The 21,576-nt window shown below is 49.1% G+C and overlaps 2 protein-coding genes across 8 annotated transcripts in view; both read left to right on the forward strand.

Moving 5' to 3' along the window:
• MTRFR (mitochondrial translation release factor in rescue) overlaps window positions 1–10,007 on the forward strand; it is a 46,011-nt gene extending 36,004 nt beyond the window's left edge. Inside the window, exons 2-3 of one of the 2 annotated variants that reach the window (XM_078768356.1) lie at window positions 4,792–5,054; window positions 9,438–10,007. In XM_078768356.1, coding sequence (XP_078624482.1) covers window positions 4,857–5,054; window positions 9,438–9,683 — 444 coding nt within the window. In that variant the 5' untranslated portion in view covers window positions 4,792–4,856 and the 3' untranslated portion in view covers window positions 9,684–10,007. Of the gene's footprint in view, window positions 1–4,606; window positions 5,055–9,437 lie in introns of those variants that run through there. The other variant, XM_068135596.2, reaches the window with a different exon arrangement.
• A 5,234-nt stretch (window positions 10,008–15,241) lies between these two features.
• Window positions 15,242–21,576, forward strand: part of KMT5A (lysine methyltransferase 5A) — a 38,893-nt gene continuing 32,558 nt past the window's right edge. Inside the window, exons 1-3 of one of the 6 annotated variants that reach the window (XM_078768359.1) lie at window positions 15,242–15,329; window positions 16,028–16,164; window positions 16,309–16,426. In XM_078768359.1, the coding sequence (XP_078624485.1) occupies window positions 15,257–15,329; window positions 16,028–16,164; window positions 16,309–16,426 (328 nt within the window). In that variant the 5' untranslated portion in view covers window positions 15,242–15,256. Of the gene's footprint in view, window positions 15,533–15,753; window positions 15,931–16,027; window positions 16,165–16,308; window positions 16,427–21,576 lie in introns of those variants that run through there. The other 5 variants (XM_078768360.1, XM_078768361.1, XM_078768362.1 and 2 more) reach the window with 5 other exon arrangements.

The raw sequence follows: 21,576 nt of genomic DNA on the forward strand, positions 1-21,576 counted from the left end.
TTGGGCGTCGCTGCTACACATCGTGCCGAAGCCTGGGGGGGGGGTGGGGAGGGTGGCGGCTGTGCGGGGACTACCGCTGCCTCAACGATGCCACCACCCCCGTCCGTTACCCGGTCCCCCACATCCAAGACTTTTCCACCCAGTTGGCGAAAATGTCCTGCTTCTCTAAGGTGGACCTCATACGCGGCTACCACCAGGTCCCCGTCAGGCCAGAGGACATCCCGAAGACGGCCGTCATTACGCCATTCGGCCTCTTTGAGTTCCTTCGGATGCCCTTCGGTTTGAAGAATGCGGCTTAGGCGTTCCAACGTCTGATGGACAGCGTCTTGCGCGACCTGGATTTCGTCTATGTCTACCTGGACGACATCCTTGTCGCAAGCGCGTCCCGTGAAGAGCATCTCCGCCATCTCCGCGCGCTCTTCGAATGCCTGGGCCAGCATGGCCTGATCGTGAACCCCGCCAAGTGCCGGTTCGGCGTCGCCGAGATCGACTTTTTGGGGCACCGCGTCACCAGGCACGGGGCCATCCCCTTACCAGCAAAGGTGGAGGCGGTCAAGGGGTTTCCGTGCCCCCGCACGATCAGGGGGCTCCAGGAGTTCCTGGGCATGGTGAACTTTTACCATCGGTTCCTGCCCCACGTCACCCAGCTCCTGCGCCCCCTGCACGAGGCCCTCCAGGGGAAGCTGGGCAAAGGTGACGTCGTTTGGACCGAGCAGATGGACGCGGCGTTCGCGGGCGCGAAGCTCACTTTGGTTAACGCCACCATGCTCGCGCACCCGGCGCCCGATGCACCGATCGCCCTCACCACCGACGCGTCTTACTACGCGGTGGGCGCGGTGCTCGAGCAATGAGTGCGTGGAGCTTGGCAACCGCTGGCGTTTTTCAGCCGGCAGCTTCGCCCGCACGAACGCCGGTACAGTACCTTCGACCGCGAGTTGCTCGGGCTTCACCTGGCGGTCAGGCACTTTCGCCATCTGCTCGAGGGCCATTCGTTCACGGCCTTCGTCGACCACAAGCCCCTGGTCTTCGCGATGGCCAAGGTTGCCGAGCCGTGGTCGGCCCGGCAGCAGCGTCACCTCTCGGCCGTGTCCGAGTACACAATGGACATCCGGCACGTCGCGGGGAAGGAAAACCCGGTGACGGATTGTCTTTCCCGGTCCGTCGCCCACGCGGTCCACCTCGGCATCGACTATGCCCGGATGGCGGCTGACCAGACCACCGACCCCGACGTCCAGGCCTTGCGGACCGCCGTCACGGTCCTCCGCGTCACCGAGGTGCCGTTCGACGGCGCGGGCACGGCCCTCTTGTGCGACGTCTCCCTCGGGCGGCCTCACCCCATCGTGCCCGCGGGCTGGAAGCGCCGGGTTTTTGACGCCATCCACGGCCTGTCCCACCCGGGCACGAAGGCCTCCCAGAGGCTGGTCGCCGACAAGTTCGTCTGGCATGGCCTCCGGAAGGTCGTCCGCGATTGGACCAGAACGTGCCTCGCGTGCCAGCGCGCGAAGGTGCACCGCCACACCCAGGCCCCGTTGGCCCCATTTACGGTGCCCGAACGTCGGTTCGACCACGTTCACGTGGACTTGGTGGGACCTCTGCCCCCCTCGCGGGGTTTCACCCACGTCCTCACCATGGTGGACCGCACCACCCGGTGGCCGGAGGCCGTGCCTTTGGCGGCGACGACGGCGGCGGACGTCGCGCAGGCGTTCATCGCCACCTGGGTTGCCCGGTCTGGCGCCCCCTCGGACGTCTCGTCCGACCACGGCCCCCAGTCCACCTCAGAGCTCTGGGGGGCGGTCGCGCGGGGGCTCGGTGTCCAGCTGCACCGTACCACGGCCTATCACCCCCAGGCCAATGGCCTGTGCGAGCGTTTCCAGCGCTCCTTAAAGGCCGCGCTCCGGGCCACCCTCCGCGACGGCGGCTGGGTCGACAGGCTCACCTGGGTCCTGCTGGGCCTCCGGACGGCGCCCAAGGACGACCTGCGTGCATCCGCGGCGGAGTTGGTCTTCGGACAACCGCTGCGGGTGCCGGGCGAGTTCCTCCCCGACTCCACGGCACCATGGTCCGCGGCGCAGCAGCGCTCCGCGCTGCAGGAGACCACCCATAGGTTCGCAACGCACGTCGCCCCGGAGCTTCGCACGGCGGAGTATGTGTTCGTCCGACACGACGCCCACCGGACACCGCTGCGGCCCCCGTACGATGGGCCCTTCCGCGTGCTGGAGTCCGGGGCGAAGCACTTCACCCTGGACATCGGCGGTACTCCTGACCGCGTTTTCGTGGACCGCCTCAAACCGGCCCACCTCGACGTGGACCACCCCCCGCCAGTGGCTCAGCCCCCGCGTCGGGGCCGCCCCCCGGCGGGCGGACCCCCGGCACCACCCAACCCCGCCGGCACGCCGCCCCCTGGCCCCGCACCCATCCCAGGGGCAGCTGGTGGCATCCCGGCATCCCAGACGCCGCCAGCCACCAGAGGGCACTTCGGCCGGGTCATCCATTTGCCCCGCAAACTGACCCTTCAGGTGCGCGGGAATTCTGGAGGGGCGCGTGTGGCGGACACGATGGCTCGCTGGCGCGATGACATCATTCCGCGCACCAAGAGGGTGTCGGCCACGCCCGAGGGGTAGGCGTGGCCTCGGGATATACACGGGGCTCACAGCCCCGAGCACGGCAGTGCTATACTTTGAGCTTTCGAATAAAGACGCTTTTGGTTACATACGTTGTTGCTTCCCTTATTGGCAAAACAAGTCGTGCGCATAGCACCGCACTACATAATATCATTTTGTGCGCTCTGCATGCAAAAGTAATCACATGATACAAAAGTAATCACGTGATACACGCACATGCAGGTAGGAAGACGCTCTATCTACAGGGCATATGTTACACGTGATTATACTAATGGATGCACCTGAGGCTGTTACACTTACATTAAAACAAGTTTTGCGGAAATCTGAAGTTTTTGAGGGATTACAAATCTTGATGATATATAATTTGCGTTTTGAAGCCTCGCTGGTCGAAGTATTGATAAAGATAATACTGTACTAATAGCATATCCTCCTGTTACCCACTCAACCCTACTCCTGCTCCCTGCTCATTCCTTCTGCTCCCTGCTCACCCCTCCTGCTGATTCCCATTCACCATCCTCTCCCTCCCCTCCGCTCCTCTCTCTCCCCTCCCCTCCTCTCTCTCCCCGCCCCTCCTCTCTCTCCCCTCCCCTCCTCTCTCTCCCCTCCCCTCCTCTCTCTCCCCTCCCCTCCTCTCTCTCCCCTCCCCTCCCCTCCCCCCCCTCTCTCTCCCCTCCCCTCCCCTCCCCTCCCCTCCTCTCTCTCCCCTCCCCTCCCCTCCTCTCTTATATTCCCATCAGCGAAGCGATTTTGCATTGCCTAGCAACACCTAGGGGGGAGGGGAGGGGAAGGGGGGAAGGGAGTGGAGGGGAGAGGAGGTAAGGGGAGGGGGGAGGGGAGGGAAGGGGGAAGGGGAAGGGGGGAAGGGAGGGGAGGGGAGAGGAGGTAAGGGGAGTGGGAGGGGAGGGGAGGGGGAAGGGGAAGGGGGGAAGGGAGGGGAGGGGAGAGGAGGTAAGGGGAGGGGGGAGGAAGGGGAGGGGAGGGGGGCATGGGGTGCAGGGGGGGAAGGGGAGGGGAGGGGGAGAGGGGGGAAGTGGGGGTAGGGGGAGGAAGGGGAAGTGGGGGTAGGGGGAGGAAGGGGAAGTGGGGGTAGGGGGAGGAAGGGGAGGGGGGAGGCAGGAGAGGAAGGGGGCTCATATATATATGCTGGTGGGTGAATTTGGCATTCATCACGTTTCTGAGTTTGTGTGATGTCGATCAGGAAGAAGAAGAAGCCATACTACCAACTTCGTACACTTCCGGAATTGTTTGATTTATTTGTGTTGAAATGTCTGGTGATTGTTTTGTATTTATTTATGTGAATATGTACTTGTATATGACTGTCATTAACTAAAAAAAACTTAGGCACTATCGAGCGATTTTCTTATTTTTTTTAAATCCAAAAAACGAACTTTTTCTTTTCAAATTTGTTTATTTTTCTTTTTTGCCTAAAACACTCCCAGGCACTCACTGATGAACCTCTGAAAGTTTGACGAAGCTCCGTTCAGCCATCTCTGAGAAAAATGGCGACACACACTCAGACAGACAGACCAACAGCTCTCTTAATCTTATATGATATGGTAGAAGATTTGGTATGACTCGGCCAAGGTTCGAACCACTGACCCTCCCTCAGGGGTCGACTCAGAGCAGACTGTCTAACAGCTAACTATGAGTATTACACCACCTAGTCTGGTTAAGAGGGAATTAAAAAAAAATTGCAGTTTGAATGATCTCCATTGATTTATGTGACTTGGCTATCGCAGTGTTGTTTAAGATGAGGCCACGCGGCCGCCATATTGGGACCCTCTACCGACTGAAAGTTCAAGAGTGGAACGTGGAAACGTGGAAATTTGGAAATTTGGAACGTGGAAACGTGGAAATTCAAACGTGGAAATATTTTTTTTAAACATAATCAGGTTTTAAAATAAACGGTGTTTTTTTATAGGGATTTTTCATTTTGAGTGCCAAGAGCAGATTTTTAAATAAATTGTGCGGTTTTTTAAAAATAGGGCTTTTTCATGTTGTGCTGAGTACAAAGATGGCGGCCGGTGACTTCAGTTTTTTCAGCAAGCCGTTGATCCAGTTATTTTTCGATCAGTGATTTTGATCCAGTGAGTTGGGTCCTTTTCTTTTTCTCCTTTATAAATATCATTGGTCGTTTATGGTTCGTTCTTTTTTTCTCTCTCTACGATAGGTAGATCTTTGATCGTCCTATCCTATGGTTGGCGACGATAAAACAACAACGACAAGTTCATTTCGATGTTGCGCTTGTCCGTTTTGCTTCGTGCCGTGGTGTTGACCCAGATCAGGTCTTGCTCATCGAAGGATCTCTTGGAGCTACGTCCCGAGGACTTACGGGAGCAGATGGTTAAAGGTAGCGGGCCGGGTGGGCAGGCCACGAACAAGACGAATAACTGCGCCTTCATCAAACACCTGCCTTCCGGCATATTGGTAAAGGTGAGTACTGTATACATGTCGTATGTGAATGGTGAGGCGATTAAAAGGTGATAACTGGAATCACAACGAACGAGGTTACATCGACATTAAATTTTTTGCTTCATACCCTTTACTAAGTGCATTGCATCATTATCGACATCAACTTTTAAAAATACTTGGGCAAAGGCTCGTAAATTGAGCACATACACACACACACACACACACACACACACACACACACACACACACACACACACACACACACACACACACACACACACACACACACACACGAGTATCCCTTCCATCCATATGTATAAGATGGTGGGGGGAGGAGGAAGTGTAGAGGAGGAGAGGGTTGTGTTGGCTGTAGGGGAGGAGAAGGAGGAGGATGAGGGGTGAAGGGGAGGAAGGGGGCGGGTGTTAACTGTGGGGAAGGAGGGGGGGAGGGTGTTGGCTGAAGGGGACGGGGTGGTGGCTGGAGGGGAAGGGGGTGGTGGCTGGAGGGGAAGGGGGTGGTGGCTGGAGGGGAAGGGGGTGGTGGCTGGAGGGGAAGGGGGTGGTGGCTGGAGGGGAAGGGGGTGGTGGCTGGAGGGGAAGGGGGTGGTGGCTGGAGGGGAAGGGGTTGGTGGCTGGAGGGGACGGGGTGGTGGCTGGAGGGGAAGGGGGTGGTGGCTGGAGGGGAAGGGGGTGGTGGCTGGAGGGGAGGGGGTGGTGGCTGGAGGGGACGGGGTGGTGGCTGGAGGGGAAGGGGGTGGTAGCTTGAGGGGAAGGGGGTGGTGGCTGGAGGGGAAGGGGGTGGTGGCTGGAGGGGAGGGGGTGGTGGCTGGAGGGGATGGGGTGGTGGCTGGAGGGGACGGGGTGGTGGCTGGAGGGGAAGGGGGTGGTGGCTGGAGGGGAAGGGGGTGGTGGCTGGAGGGGAAGGGGGTGGTGGCTGGAGGGGAAGGGGGTGGTGGCTGGAGGGGAAGGAGGTGGTGGCTGGAGGGGAAGGGGGTGGTGGCTGAAGTGGAGGGGGTGGTGGCTGGAGTGGAGGGGGTGGTGGCTGGAGGGGAGGGGGTGGTGGCTGGAGGGGAGGGGGTGGTGGCTGGAGGGGAGGGGGTGGTGGCTGGAGGGGGGGGTGGTGGCTGGAGGGGAGGGGGTGGTGCTTGGAGGGGAGGGGGTGGTGCCCGGAGGGGAGGGGGTGGTGCCCGGAGGGGAGGGGGTGGTGCCCGGAGGGGAGGGGTGGTGCCTGTAGCGGAGGGGTGGTGCCTGTAGCGGAGGGGTGGTGCCTGTAGCGGAGGGGTGGTGCCTGTAGCGGAGGGGTGGTGCCTGTAGCAGCTGTAACATAGTGTAGGGAAGGAGGAGGGGCGGTGGCTGAAGCGTAGCATAGCGTCGGGAAGGAGGAGGAGGAGATGGCTGTAGCGTAGCATAGGGGAGGGGAATGAGGAGGAGGAGGAGGAGGAGGGGTGTGTGGTGGCTGTAACGTAGCGTAGGGAAGTGAGAGGGGTGTGTGGTGGCTGTAACGTAGCTTAGGGAAGGGAGAGGGGTATGTGGTGGCTGTAATGTAGGGTAGGGGAGGGGGAGGGGTGTGTGGTGGCTGTAGTGTAGTGTTGAGGAGGAGGAGGAATTATTGTTATTATTATTGTGGGTCTGAAGTATGAGTACAGGGTCAAAGTGGGTGAGGAGAGAATGTGATGATAGGGAGAAGGAAGAGTGCTGGGTCTCATCGTACATGAGAGAGTGGGCGGAGTCTTTGGCTTTGTGTATTGGGAGACCACTGGCACTTTCAATTTTTTTTACCTTTTTCTTTTTGAATTTTATATTGGTGATTTAATGACCCTTAGTACAGTAAAAGAAAAGGGGGAAATGCAGAATGCCACTAATAAGGCAGAGTGTTTGGTTTGAATACACTACATTGAAAACTAAAAGGGCACTCGGTAGAGCGCATACCATACCTCCGCCAGGCTGAACAGTTTACATTTTGTATCCCACTGATAGGCCAGATCTGGATCTGGACCTTAACCAAAATATAATCTGTTTGTTCTTGTCACCTAACCAACTTATCCACATTGTTTAATCATAATCCGTCCACAACTTTTTGAAATGTTGCACTATATATCGTTTTTGGCTCCAACTCTCACTGGTGGAGAATCACTGAAAAATTTAAAACATTCTCAAATTCGGATCTTCACCAAAATGGAATCAATTCATCCTTGTCACACACCCAAACTGTCCACCAACTTTCATCTGAATCAGTCGACAACTTTTTCAGATATCGTGATATATATGGTACCAAACCCTTCATCCCCAAACTTGGGCCACGCCCCCTCCTGCACGTGCCAATCAGTTAGCAATCTCATGAACAGTATCACAGACTACGCACAAAGCATCTTCTAACAGAAATATTGTTAGCTTGGTTCACGTCTACGTAGCTTCTACGAGTACCGATGCTGCTGTTTGTTGGTTGGCTGTCTTCATTTCCCTCTTAGTATAATTTCCCATATCGGCTTCCATCATGTTCATTTATTCATTAATGCTCCTCTTTTTCTTTCTTTTTTAATCACAGGAGCAAAGCTCATGGAAGAGCAAGGAAGAACCGACAGTGGGAGGAACATCAAATTAATTAAAGAACAGAAAAAAGGAAGGGAGGAAACACTGAAGCTTGCAACTGCTCATAAGATTAGGAAAGGTTAATGTGGGAAATAAAGATCATGGGTCAGCATTGGGAATGGGAAGAGATGGAGGTACACTGCTTCCTGAAAGCCCTGGAGGGAAGAGTGAGCTGACACAATAGCCTCTGAAAGTTGGTTCCATAGATGGGAGAAGTGAGGAATAAAAGAGTTGAGGTGTGCTATCAGCCTTGATTTTGGAAGCGTAACCAGGAGGTGTTACTGTTACTGGAAGAAGATGTGCATCCTGAAGTAGATAGGGACTTAGGGAGGGTCAGAGCAGAGGGAGCAATATCAGAAAAAAGACAGTATAAAACAGAGAGACACCAGAGAGACCTTCCTGCGATGAGAGAGCAACTTTTGAGTTATTAGATTTACTTTGGAGTGCTGTAGATTCCACAGAATCCAGGACAGACACCTCTTTTCAGGAGCACCAGCCCATTGTGAAGAGCAGCACTCTATTGAGGCACAGACAAAGGCCAGGTAGAATGGGAGGGAGGATTGCCAGTCTGTGGCTAGTTGTGGAGGTCACCTTTGCTCATCTCACAGTTCACAAGTTACTATTTCAGGTTATGTTGATAATGGGGGTTTGGTTGTTGATACCTCACCTGATGATCATTGTGTGATTGTCTGCAAACAGAGGCCACTGTGGTGTCAGGCAGGAATAAATCTCTGCTATTCTTTATCTATATTAATGATTTATCCGATTATCTGGGAAAACAAACTTTACCGTTGTGCTGATGACTCCACCCAAGTGGAGAACAATACATCGCTCTTGTAAAAGGCTGGCTGCTGCTGAATAATTTTCATCAGATCTGGATAAGAGAGGCCGCTGGTTCACAACTTGGAACATAAGGTTCAATGCCAGTAAGTCACATGCTCTCACGCTCCCTCTCCTCAGGATGCAATCGAACTATCCAATCCACTTCTCTGGACAGCCTCTGGAAAAGGTACAGTACCTGGAGGTACTGGCTTCACTATCTGCCATGGCCTTTCATGGGAGGACCATAATCATCCAATTTGGCACTTGCCATCTGGGTATTCTCTGTAGAGCAAAAGCTTTCCTAAGCTGCAACGAGCTCATCACTGTGTCCAAAGCTCCGTGGGGTATTGCTCCACCCTCTGTTATGGTGTTCCTGCTTTCCACCTTGCTTTTCTTGACGTCCAAAACAAGGCTTTCCACACAAATGGAACTCAATAAGAGGTGGTGGATTCCCGAGGACTGTTGGTCTCTCACCGTTGGCAAGTTGATGGGTTCTCTATTTTATACAAGCTTACCTCTCCAATCTCAAGATCTGGCTTTGCTCTTGCCCTCTCCAATCTCTGGTCTCCCCATGCTACCCCAGATTACATGCATTTCTCAGGAAACCCTAACCTCCTCACCTGCCCCATGCCCAGGTTGATTGCCCACTGGCATTCATTCCCTTATTATCCCGATTGTGGAATTTTGCCCTGTGTCCGTTGTCTCATCCTCCTCACTTCAGTCTTTTAATTGTGCTGCCCATCATTACCTCTGCCACCAAAGGTTGATGGAAGGTTATGTATTCACCCCTGTTTGTCTGTCTGTGAGCAGGATGTCTCAAAAAGTCATCAACGGATTCGGAAAGAAACTTGGTAGACAGGTTGGGTGTGTAATAGGACAAATTGATTTGATTTCGGTGAAGATCCGGATACTAATATGTATTTATATCTTACACTGTGACTATCTCGTGTTTTTATATTTTATATATTTATCTATCCACACTTTTTCGGGCAGTGCCACCAAACACGTTCGGCAGAACGTAACCGAGAGCTGGCCCTGCGTATTCTTCGTGAGAAGGTGGACTTGTGGGTGAAGGGTGACGGGAGCGTGGTTGCCCAGGAGAGGCTGAAGTGGCGGAAACAAAAGACCGAGAAGAAGCAAAGATCACGCGATTCTCTTGAAAGAAAACTTGCCTTCAAGAAAAGGCTGCAACAGAAAACTGCATCAGTTGGCGAAGAACTAGCTGAAAATGAGCCCTGACACCGAGTGTATTTAGAAGCCCAAGGGAAAGTAGAAAGTTGAAAAGTGCATTGAGATTTCGTATGAAATGTGATGCACTGCAAACAAATGTTGTTGTTTCCTAAAAACGTTGTAAAATGAATAACTACTTTATTGTTGTCTGGACCTGATTTAAGTTTCAGAACAATGTCAATATCAAATCTCTCATTGTGGATATGAACTTTATTTACACCCTTGTGGTGTTGTTGATATAGTGGTTTTGGTTGTTATTCCAAAAGTGGGTCTGAATATTTGTCCTCAAATCATCTGCAATTGGTTCATTAAAAATATTTCCCTTTTTATATATATATATACCCTCCAACCCTGCTATTCGTGGGGGATACGTTCATGGAGAATCCACGAATTGCGAAACCATGAATAGCAGGGCGTTGTTTCAATGGAAAGAGGGGGGATAGGTTCCCGAGTCACAGAAATCAGCGAATAGTGAGGAAAAACCCGCAAATGTCGATGAAAATCTGCGATTTCGCAGGACACGGCCGCGAATAGGAAAAAACCCCTGCAAATTCGCGGAGCATAGCCGCGAATAGGAAAATAAATCCACGAATAGCTGAACCGCGAATAGCGGGGTCCAACAGTATTTATATATTTTTTAACAGTATTTAAGGCTTGAAGTGGAGCTACCACATGCTCATCTTACACACATGGATGTACAGACTAATACACGAGAAACAATACAGCACTATTGGACGAGACAAACAGCCACTGAGCTTGGGGGGTGGTGGGAGCGGTGGTGTGGGAGTGCCGTCGCTTCCTGGGGCAGTCTGGGTACCAGTGACGTCACGACAATAACCTGGGTGGCATGAAGAGGGCAAGGGCCTTTTGCACAACACTCAATGGGGCATTTGCTGAGGAGGAATTTCCTCCTCTACATGGATGCCAACATGTAGGGATTGTCTGTGCTTAATCCTTTAAGGGTGTAGTAAAAAACCACCGTTTAGAGGCCATTTTTCCCCGCAAAGCGGGGGTTGGCCTTTTCGGGGACCGTGGTAGTTGTTGTTTTTTGGTCCCCTTTTTGAAGCAATGTTTTACGGCCGGATGCCCTTCCTGACGCCAACCCTTTTTGCCACCTTCAACGACAAACAGGGAATTACCAGTGAACTGGTACTCAATTAGCCGACCTCGGAAGGATGACAGGCTGAGTCAACCCCCCTGGCATTAATTCGGCGATCGACCGAGATTCGAACCCAGGATCCTAGGATCCTAAGCCGGCACCCTAGCCGCTAGCCCAACACCAGGGTTAAGGGTGTAGTACTGGTGAAAAATTGAGAAAACTACATAGGTACCTTTGAGAGGCCTTTACACAAAAACAAAGTCAAGTTAACATCTAATTTTCAGTTTTTCTTGAAAGATGTAATCTTGGCTTTAACTCAGACCAGTTTCAACGCTTCTTTGTCATATTACATGCATATAATTTGCATAAATTAGACCGTCAATAAAAAACAAGGAAAAACAAAGAACACATTTCTACTTCTATCTTCTATGTCACCTATCATTCTTTTCACACAAAACTTGGTACATGTGTTATACATGTGTTACTCTACTACCTGATGAGAGGATTTTGTGAAATTATGTCAAATGTTCACTAATTAGCTAATTATGCCAATTACCAGATAAAACTTGGTTGTCCTTCAATAAATCCACAATGGCTACTCCTATAAACAAAAGCCTTCATCATTTTAAAGGAAGTGATATTCTGAATATCCTGTCCAAATTTCAGCCCAAAAGAATGATGCAAATTAAAGTTATAACAAATTTCATGCAAAATATTATATTGAATTGAATTGAAATTTGAATTTTTCAATAATTAGGGGTACTTCTATGACCCCTAAGAGCATGATTCTTGTTTATAAGACTACTAGCGGGGTCACCCGTGGGAATCCCACGGGCATGGATGTGTGTGACATTTCGACATATTGAGTTATATGCTGCACATTCATTTTTACAAAATGGTTACTGGCAAGTCATCAGATCCAGAAATGGTGTGATGAACACAATTTATTTATTTCACATAATATGTGACCCCTCACTCCTCTCCACCTGACACTCTCCTGTCTCCACCTGACACTCTCCTGTCTCCACCTGACACTCTCCTCTCTCCACCTAGCACTCCTCTCCTCTCCAAACCCTCACATCCCTCTCTTTTCCAATCCCTCACCTCTCCAATCCCTCACACTCCTCTCCTCTCCAATCCTTCACACGCCTCTCCAATCGCGCCTCACACTCCTCTCCAATCGCGCCTCACACTCCTCTCCAATCGTGCCTCACACTCCTCTCCAATCGCGCCTCACACTCCTCTCCAATCGTGCCTCACACTCCTCTCCAATCGTGCCTCACACTCCCCTCCAATCACTCCTCTCCAATCGCGCCTCACACTCCTCTCCAATCGTGCCTCACACTCCTCTCCAATCGTGCCTCACACTCCTCTCCAATCGCGCCTCACACGCCTCTCCAATCGCGCCTCACTCGCCTCTCCAATCGGCTTTCCCCGTCTCGTTTCTCTCCTTTTTCTCCCGTCTCGTTCTTTTTCTTGCTCCAAATCGGCCCGTCGGAATCGGAAATCGGCCCGTCGGAATCGGAAATCGGCCCGTCTCGCCCGTCGGCCCGTCGGAATCGGAAATCGGCCCGTCTTGCTTTTGTGCTTGTGCGTAAATAAATTGTGTTCATGACACCATTTCTGGTGTTGGGCTAGCGGCTAGGGTGCCGGCTTAGGATCCTGGGTTCGAATCTCGGTCGATCGCCGAATTAATGCCAGGGGGGGGTTCGAATCTCGGTCGATCGCCGAATTAATGCCAGGGGGGTTGACTCAGCCTGTCATCCTTCCGAGGTCGGCTAATTGAGTACCAGTTCACTGGTAATTCCCTGTTTGTCGTTGAAGGCGGCAAAAAGGGTTGGCGTCAGGAAGGGCATCCGGCCGTAAAACATTGCTTCAAAAAGGGGACAAAAAAACAACAACTACCACGGTCCCCGAAAAGGCCAACCCCCGCTTTGCGGGGGAAAATGGCCTCTAAACGGTGGTTTTTACACCATTTCTGGATCTGATGACTTGCCAGTAACCATTTTGTAAAAATGAATGTGCAGCATCTAACTCAATATGTCGAAATGTCACACACATCCATGCCCGTGGGATTCCCACGGGTGACCCCGCAAGTTTGCATTGACGTTCGTCGATGGACTCGTTCTCCCGTCTCATTCGTTTTCTGGCTGCATCCTGTTCAAGTCTGCATTGACGTTCGACGACGGACTCGTTCGCCCTTCTCATTCGTTTTCTTGCTGCATCCTGTTCAGGGCTGCGTTCTTCATCCATTTTGGAAATAGAAGTTTCCACGCACCGCATGAATTGTCGCGATCCTCAAGAGGAATTTGTCTCGTAATCATCAAATGATAAATGGCAAGTAAATTATATTGTGGAAAATTAAAGATTTCAAATAAACCTATTTAAAGTGTATTTGCACATAACTAATTTTAAAAAACGAAGAAATATCTCTCGGTAATTTCCTGAAACATATTTTACTTCCGGCTAATAATGTTGAATTAAATAAAAACGAAGAAATATATGTCGGCATCATTGTTGACGTTTTTGTGACGACTGTCATCAAACGAAAAAGTAATATATCTTAACGGAAAAGCAAAAGCGAATTTTTAATATATATCGACACGTTGCCGTCGGTGTCATGTTGGGCGGTGTATGATACACCATTACACGATTTTTAAAAATATATCTCTGCATTTTCCCGCGTGTGTGGAATGTTCTCAATTATTGCTGACACCGAGTCCAAAACCATCGATAAAAATGAAATCATATGGTGAGTTAGATTGGAGATAAAGGCGTGAGAGAGACTCAATGGCCTTGAAGTTGAAGTTACAGGCGTTTGAGAATTCATTTCGTTCTATAAACGGCAACTTTCATTGGATTTCCTTCCCGTTTTTTTTCAACCGAGTCGAAAACTATGTTAGCGACTGTGAAAAATGAAATGATATATCGAATTTGATTTGAAATAAAACTGGGAGAGAGAGCAAGACACCACAGGCCTACAAAACAGGCCTCAAAGCTATGCGAGTTAATAAAATGGTGGATATTTGTTTATAATTAGATGAAGCCACTCCCAGAATGGGTGGAGCTATGGGTGGAGCTACTCTGCAAACCGAGTAAGCCACACCCCGGACAGACGCCCAACAGACAGACAGACAGACAGACAGAATCATCTACGGCTATTATAATATAGATAAGGAAACTGTTCAGCTTAAAAAAAAATAATTATATATATCACCTGTTCACCAGTACCTTTAAAGTTCACCAGTTCACCAGTAGTCACACCTTTAAATGCTGTGCGTCAAGCAAGGAAGCAGCACGTACCATTTTAATAGTCTTTCGTATGACTCAACCAGGGTCTGGACCACCAAGGTCGCAGACTCAGAGTGGATGCTCCATCCATTGCACAACCGTCTCTGGTTAAAAGATATGGATTTACTAACAGCAATCTTGAATATTACGTCACACCATTGCTAATTATTCTGGGTGTGTGACCAGAACAAGCCAATTCGATTTTGGTTCAGGTCCAGTTGGAGATCTGGCCAATCAGTGGGGTGCAAAAGAAACTGTTCAGCCTGGCGAAGGTCTGCGCTCTACCGAATGCCATCCCAGTTGGATTCATGTCATTCTGCTGCCTTTCCATTTTCAACACCGATTTTATTCATCGTAGTTTTAACGTGAATTCAACCAATTTGAGGAACATGGTGGAGTGAAATGACCGAGGTTGTGGGGTTTTTGACTGGGGCAGAAGGGAAGCAGCACACAGTTGACGGACATTACAAGCATGGTCAGAAATAAAAGGTGGGCTATGGCAGGAGGTCATTTGGTATATAAAGATCACCATTGGAACTGGGAGATGACAAGATGGCAGTGATTTGTAAAAACTGACCATTTGGGAGAATTTGCATCATGCCACAATGTCTCTGCATAAAGACAAGTAAGAGGTTGGAGATAGATCAATGCACAGATAATCACATTGGAAAACATCCCTCCAAAAGTGCCTAAATTTCTTTCAACACATGCCCTCCCTTTATGCATATGTAATAAATAGATCTCCTCAAATGACTACAGCAAATGAGTTACAGTGTATTGCCACCCAAACGTTTGAAAATGACTTGGAGAAGCATTGTATTGTGTTGGAAGAGCGAGCACGATTCCAGATTTATTACCAAAAAGCCAAGACTTACGTTCTGTAGCGTTCAGTTAATCTTGTTTTTGCGCTTAGGTTTGAAAAATATGTACAATACTGTATTAGTAAAGGGCTTCCATATCTATTGGTTTGATTTGTTTTCGTCGTTTTCTGTTGCTGCCGACTTTGTACATCATATTTGGACGTGGTGGTATAGTTCGCGGCAGTCCCCGCAGTTGGCGAGGTCTTGTTCGATTTGGGGTTTTTTCCTTTACCCATTTATGATTATTATATTGTATTTATTGTACTTGCCACTAAAGTGTTATTAGCACTGCGTGTGTAGTTTCCTCTCAAATATGGGAAACGTTGAAGAGGATGCGCGTCGGTGACGTCACCAACCGTCTCGACTCAAATAGTTCCCGCCCCGATCGTTACTCGGCGAGTCGGCGTAAGTTATATTTTTTAACCAATACAAGTGTTAGACCACCGAGTTTTATTTTTTGCTGTATTTTCACTATAATTTGGAAGTGGCGCGGTGCGACCAAGTCGCTACATGGCATGAGGTGACCGATCCTGTAGGATCTGCCTTTTGTGAATGGGACGCCTTTAGTTGTCGTTAACCTCATTGGTTACTCCACAAAGCGTTAACCGGTGAGAAAATGGCAGTCGCTCGCTGCACGTTCTCGCTTTGTGTTACAGACCGCGGTTTCACTTCACTGCTCATAGTTGCTTCGGGAGGCATTCTCGTATTTCGATAGCTCTAGGCGGTGTATCATTTCGGGGCAGCTGTGCGGTTGTCAATGATTTCGATTGATTGTGTAATTTCAGATTATGTTGAGATCGGATCTTCTATATTACGTACGCATTCCATCGCAATGATTTGATTCGAAACGCAACGTCCATTCGGATGAATGGTGGGAGGGAAACGTTTAATATAAATACAATCCTCCACTTCCAAAAGTTGCGGTGGCCAAATGACATGCCCATGGTGGTGAAGTGTTCGTGTCATCGGGTTTCCTTGAATAAAGTGGGGGGATCTTTTTGTTTGGGTAACTTGAGGTCATTGCGCGGCCTCAGTGAAGTCGATCTTTATTTTTTGAGGGACACATCGTGATAGTCCTGGCCCCTGATCCTCCCGCCCCGTAGGCAGGAAACCCGCCACCGCCGCCCGCCCGGAGAAGCCCGGAGGGTCTTCGGGCAAATCCCAGTGTCCTGCCGAAGTGTCCAAGAAGTCCCCGACGACCTGCAAACGACCGGGCCAGAGCGGGAGTCGCATGAACGGGGTTTGTTGTTACCTTGGCCTGTCACGAAGCCCTCTTTTCCTATCGCTCGTACATTCGCTGTTTCTATTGTTGTTTTTGTGGTAGTTGGTGTGGCGTGGTTGACGTAATGTAATGCTGATGTGCTCTGACCCACGGGACGTGCAGGAACGTGCGGCCAAATGTCGGGGACGCGGAGTCACCCAGGTGGCTCCACAAGACCGTCCGGCAAGGTCTCGTCGTGCAGGTGCTGCTCCAAGTCCAAGGGATAAACATTCAGATGGAAGTAAGGGAGGGCAAATGAGGTTGTGGGGGAGGGGAGGGGGTGGAAGGTGAGGAGGAGAAAGATGTGGCTGAATGCGGGAAAAATATCCATAGGTCATCATGACCACTCGACTACATAATAAAATGGGGCAGGTTCAATGGTCACGTGGATACGTACCATGTAAGGGTGGTGTTTTGGTTGACAGGTAGACGATACAGACATGTCGTTTTGATTCGTGGTGTCAGGTTGATCTCACTGCCCATTTACACTGTAGCGTTTACAACCCAATTGACCCGGACAGAATGGCCGATGTTATGATGTGCTTCGTCAAGCTTTGTGTTGGCTTGACCGTTAAAGTGGATGCCTTAAGATCTTAGGGTCTTGGGTTCGAGCCCCTGTCGTGCCGTTGCACGACACCAGGTGGGATGACTCGGCATGACATCCTTCCAAGGTGGGCGAAATGAGTACTAGATTGCTGGAAGCAGGGGGCACTGCATCAATGGCACAGCTGCTCTCACAGGAAGGATGCAACCAGAAGCCACTGGCTGCGACCTTCTGCACTTTCTGTGCTTTGTCCCCCCAGGTTTCTGCAGGGCACGTGCAGACCACCATCAATTCCTTCTAGTGTAACTGCTTAAATCCTAAATCGCTGCTCACCACTCATTCATTCCTCTTTTTCCCTACCTGTGGAAGCAACTGGCAATTTTTTTTTTTCTTCAATCTCGGTCTTCCCTCCAGATCTTCAAGACAGCTGTTTACCACCATGTCAGATCTCCCCAATCCATAACCATGATTTTTTTTTTTAACCTCCTTTAACCCTCACACCTAACCCAATCCCTCCTTCGAAATTTCCAATTTTCCCTCCTGAGTTTCCTTTTGTATCCATCTTTTACACCTCATGTATCCTCTTCTGCCCCCCATTCCTCCCATCACCCCCCTTAAAGCAGCCACGTCCTCTCAGCTGTAACTCGCCTTGGCGGGAAACGCCAGAACCAGGGCGAACCACCAGGGTCCCCGAGCACGAAACGCGGATAAGTGACAGTGGAGTAGGGTGGAGTGTCTGGAGGTGCACCAATGGGGATGCTTTGCGCGGGGCAGGCTCAACCCAGGTTAAGCAAGTATAAAGGTGCATAAATGCTTTTTACCACCTTGGACTCTGAGCTAGAGATGTGAATTAGAAGAAGAACCACCTGTCTACCACTGAGGAGAAATCCTAGCCCTGGAATCGAGCAGAGATCTGTAATGAAGAGGAAGAGCGACTTGCCTGCTGCTGAGAAGAAATCCTCACCTTGGAATCGACCAGAGATCTGATGTAAACGCGGAGGATCACCTGCCCGGCATCTGAGGAGAAACTGCATTGGGTTGAGAAAAATCGTGTTGGTGTGCCAAAGTAAGGCAGGGGTCGACCCTAAGGCCTGACTTCATTCTTCCCCTCTTCTTTTCTTCCTCTCTACCTTTCCTCGGAGTGTGATTCTGCTGGGCCTACGTTTCATGTGTAAATAATTAAGACTGGAGATGGGATAAGCGTTAGAGGGATTAAGCTATTCAGGTTGTGATTATTGACTCTGTGGCTTCTTTTATTGTGACTTGTGCTTGTAATTGCTTTCTTTTTGATCATTATAAATTGCAAATGTGTTGTTTTTGATAATTGCTTGGGAAAATTTCTTGTTCATTTTGGTAACCTGTCCGTTTTCTCTTTTCCTATTGACTCGGCTGAGGTGCAGTAGTGATAGCAGGGATGTTCTTCCCCAACCATTTGGCTCCACAACATTAGCCGGTCCGTACTCGGCAGTTTGCTCGGCAGCCCCTGATTGGATAAGATAAGGTGAGCATGAACGGAGGTTGCGATCCCCAGTTAGGTTGACCACGTCACCCCCAGGTAAATGGTGTCAGACGGATATGCAAATGTACTACGAAGTTTGGGTGGCGTCCTCCAACTTAAAATTGGCTCCCGTCCCTCGCCGCTCTAATTGGGTGCGGTTGTTTCTTGTGTCTAATTGGTAATGGAAAAAAAGAAGAAGAAGAAGAATTCCTTTGATCAAAGTGCAAGCAGATGGCCTTGCTTTTGTGTGACAACAATTACCACATTGTTGAAAGTATAAACAAGGCAGATGTAAAAGGTGAAATCCAGTAGTGCAGAAAGAAACAGACAACAGTTGACTTTAAGTGCCGTACAGACAACGGATTGCAATATCGTGAAGTCTCTCCATAAAAAACTTGACATTGAACTGTCATTTGTATAGACAGCTGTTTCAGCCCTTCATGGCTGCTGATGGAGCATTCTCGAATGGACACATGCAGTCTTAGCCTTGTTCTTACTTTAATATGAAGTTTGATTTGTTGTCCCTGCACCAACCCCCTAAAGATTTTAATGCCTCCGCCGACGAAGTTGCCGGAGGCATTATGTTTTCAGGTTGTTCGTCCTTCCGTCCGTGATAGATTTTCGTTGCCGTAATAACTTGAGAACGGCTTTCTTTTTTTTCTTTTTTTTGTATACTGAATCGAGGCTCGTGAAAGAGCTGACATTTACTTCACAAACAAATCAACCAGACAAACAAAATATATAAAAAGAGGGAGCGGAAGACAAGATGGGGAGAGAAGGGGAAGCACACAAACATAACATTTGAGAGCACACAACATTTGAGAGCAGGAGATGTGTGGGAGGGAGAGGGCTTGGGGGGAGGAGGCGTGAGAAGGGGGGGGGGGGGGGGTGGGAGAAGTATAAAACACAAGGACACCAAGGACTTCCAGGACAGAAGTTGGTATTTCAAAAAAGTGGAATTGGGGTGAAATTAGCGGGGGTAGAAAAGATCAAGGTTTTGGATGGGGGAAGATAAGAGATGGTGGTGAACAGCTGTTTTAAAGACCTGGACGGTGGAGCGGGATTGAAGAGAGTGATGAAGTTTGTTCCAGAGGCGGGAGAAAAGAGGAATGAAGGAGTGAAGGTGAGCAGAGAGTCTTGATTTTGGCAGTTTAACCATAAGAGGGTTGCAGGCAGATCTTGTGCGACCTGTAGGAATATTTGCGGGACAGAGCCCAGAGAGAGCTGGGGGGGCAAGGCCAGAGAGGAGTCGGTAGAAGACGGAAAGACCACCAACCTGCCTGCGGTGAGTGAGTGAGAGGCCCTTGGAGTTAGCTTCATCGTGGGAGATTCCAAAGATTCTGAATGCTTTGGTTTCAACAGCGTGAAGACGAGCTCGGTGTGAGGCAGGAGCACCAGCCCAGAGGGGAGAGCAGTATTCCAATGAGCTGCGGATGAAAGCCTTGTATGTGGTGAGGAGCTCAGGTGTACCAAGGAAGGACTTCCCACGACGGAGGATGCCCAGTCGGTGACTGGCTTTGGAGGCCAGATTTGAAATGTGGTTTTCCCAGGAAAGATCATGGCAGATAGTGAGACCCAAAAGCTTGAGTGACAGAACTTCTTGGAGAGGATTATTCAGAAAGTGGATGGGAGGGCTGTCCAGTCGGTCTTTTTGGAGAGACATCGTAAGAGTGCGAGATTTGTCAGGATTGAAAGACATCTTAGTCAAACTTGGGATCTTAGTCAAACTTGGTGCAGGTATGTATAATGAGGTAAAGATGAACTGTTTCGATTTTGGTGTCACGAGGTCAAAGGTCTGAGGTCATGTTCTGTAAAAATCCTGTTACTGCATTAGCTTGTGAACCAGTGATGTGATTCTGACCAAAGGTGGTACAGATTTTTGGGTCAAGAGGTCAAAGGTCAAAGTCGGCAATAGGTTTCTAACTTGAGAACGGCTTAAAGCATCTAATTCAAACTTGGTACAGGTATGGAAATGATGCAAAGATCGACTGATTAGATTTTGGGGTCAATAAGTTAAAGGTCAGATGTCCTGTCAGGTTAAAAATTCCATGGTAACTTGTGAACCAGTCATGGGATTTTCACCAAACTTGGTATAATTATATATTAGGATGCAAAGATAAACTGATTTGATTTTGGGGTCAAGAGGTCACAGATCAGAGATCCTTGGTAAGTTACAATATTATTTTGTTACCACGATAACCTAAGAACGGCTTAAGTCAAACTTGGTGCAGGTATGTATAATGATGAAAAGATGAACTGATTCGATTTTGGGGTCATGAGGTGAAAGTTCAGAGGTCATGTTAAGTAAAAATATTATGTTGCCGAGTCAACTCGTGAACCAGTGATGGGATTTTGAGCAAATTTGGTATAAGTATGTATGATGCAAAGTTGAACCGATTGGATTATGCCATCAAGATGTCAGAGGTCATGTCAGATAAAAATGTGATAACTTGAGAACCGCTGAAGGGATTTAAATTAAAACTTAATACAGGTATGTATAATGATGTAAGCATGAACTGATTACATTTTGGGGTCACGAGGTCAAAAGTCAGAGGTCATAATAAGTTAAAATATTATGTTGCCGAATCAACTTGTGAATAAGTGATGCGAATTTGAAGAAACTTGGGACAAGTATATATGATACAAAGATGAACTGATTGGATTATGGCATCAAGGGGTCAAATGTCAGCGGTCATGTCAGGTAAAAATGTGATGCTTGAGAACAGCTGAATGGATTTAAATCGTAGTTGGTACAAGTATGTATATAGTCTAGTAGGAAGACTAGGTCCCCCTGCACCCCCCGGAGATATACTTCTAATCAGTGTTTCTAGATTGGAAAAAATGTGTAGAAAATGACTAGCTATGGCCCCAAGCTGAAAAAATGTCCCACATACCATTTTTATGCAAATTACTGCTGCCATTATCAAAAAAACGATTTTTGACATATCTCAGCCAATATTGCAGATAATTGAAAAATGAAGGTGTCTAGACCCATGTTTTGAAGGGCATAGATCATGATAGAACTATTCATAACATGATTACATGTGTCTATGGTATACTAGTATGCATATTAATGCTGTAATTACAAAATAATCAGTTTTACAAATGATAAGGATACGTTAATACTGCAGATAACTTAACATGGTACATAAGGGGTCTAAACCCAGGTATTTTCAAGGTTAAATGTCAACAAGATGCTCCTGAGTCTTGCATAGGGGCGGGACATTGGCAGTAACATTGGTACCACTCAACTTTTCTTCCCACCATTGACTTTGTATTGCGAGAGATTTTCACTTGCTTATTTAAAGGTTTCTCACCCAGCCCACGTAAAATCTACCAACTCCTGCTG

This window comes from Myxine glutinosa, chromosome 14, assembly GCF_964187855.1.
Source record: "Myxine glutinosa chromosome 14, kmMyxGlut1.1, whole genome shotgun sequence".
In the NCBI taxonomy this organism is placed as follows: domain Eukaryota; kingdom Metazoa; phylum Chordata; class Myxini; order Myxiniformes; family Myxinidae; genus Myxine; species Myxine glutinosa.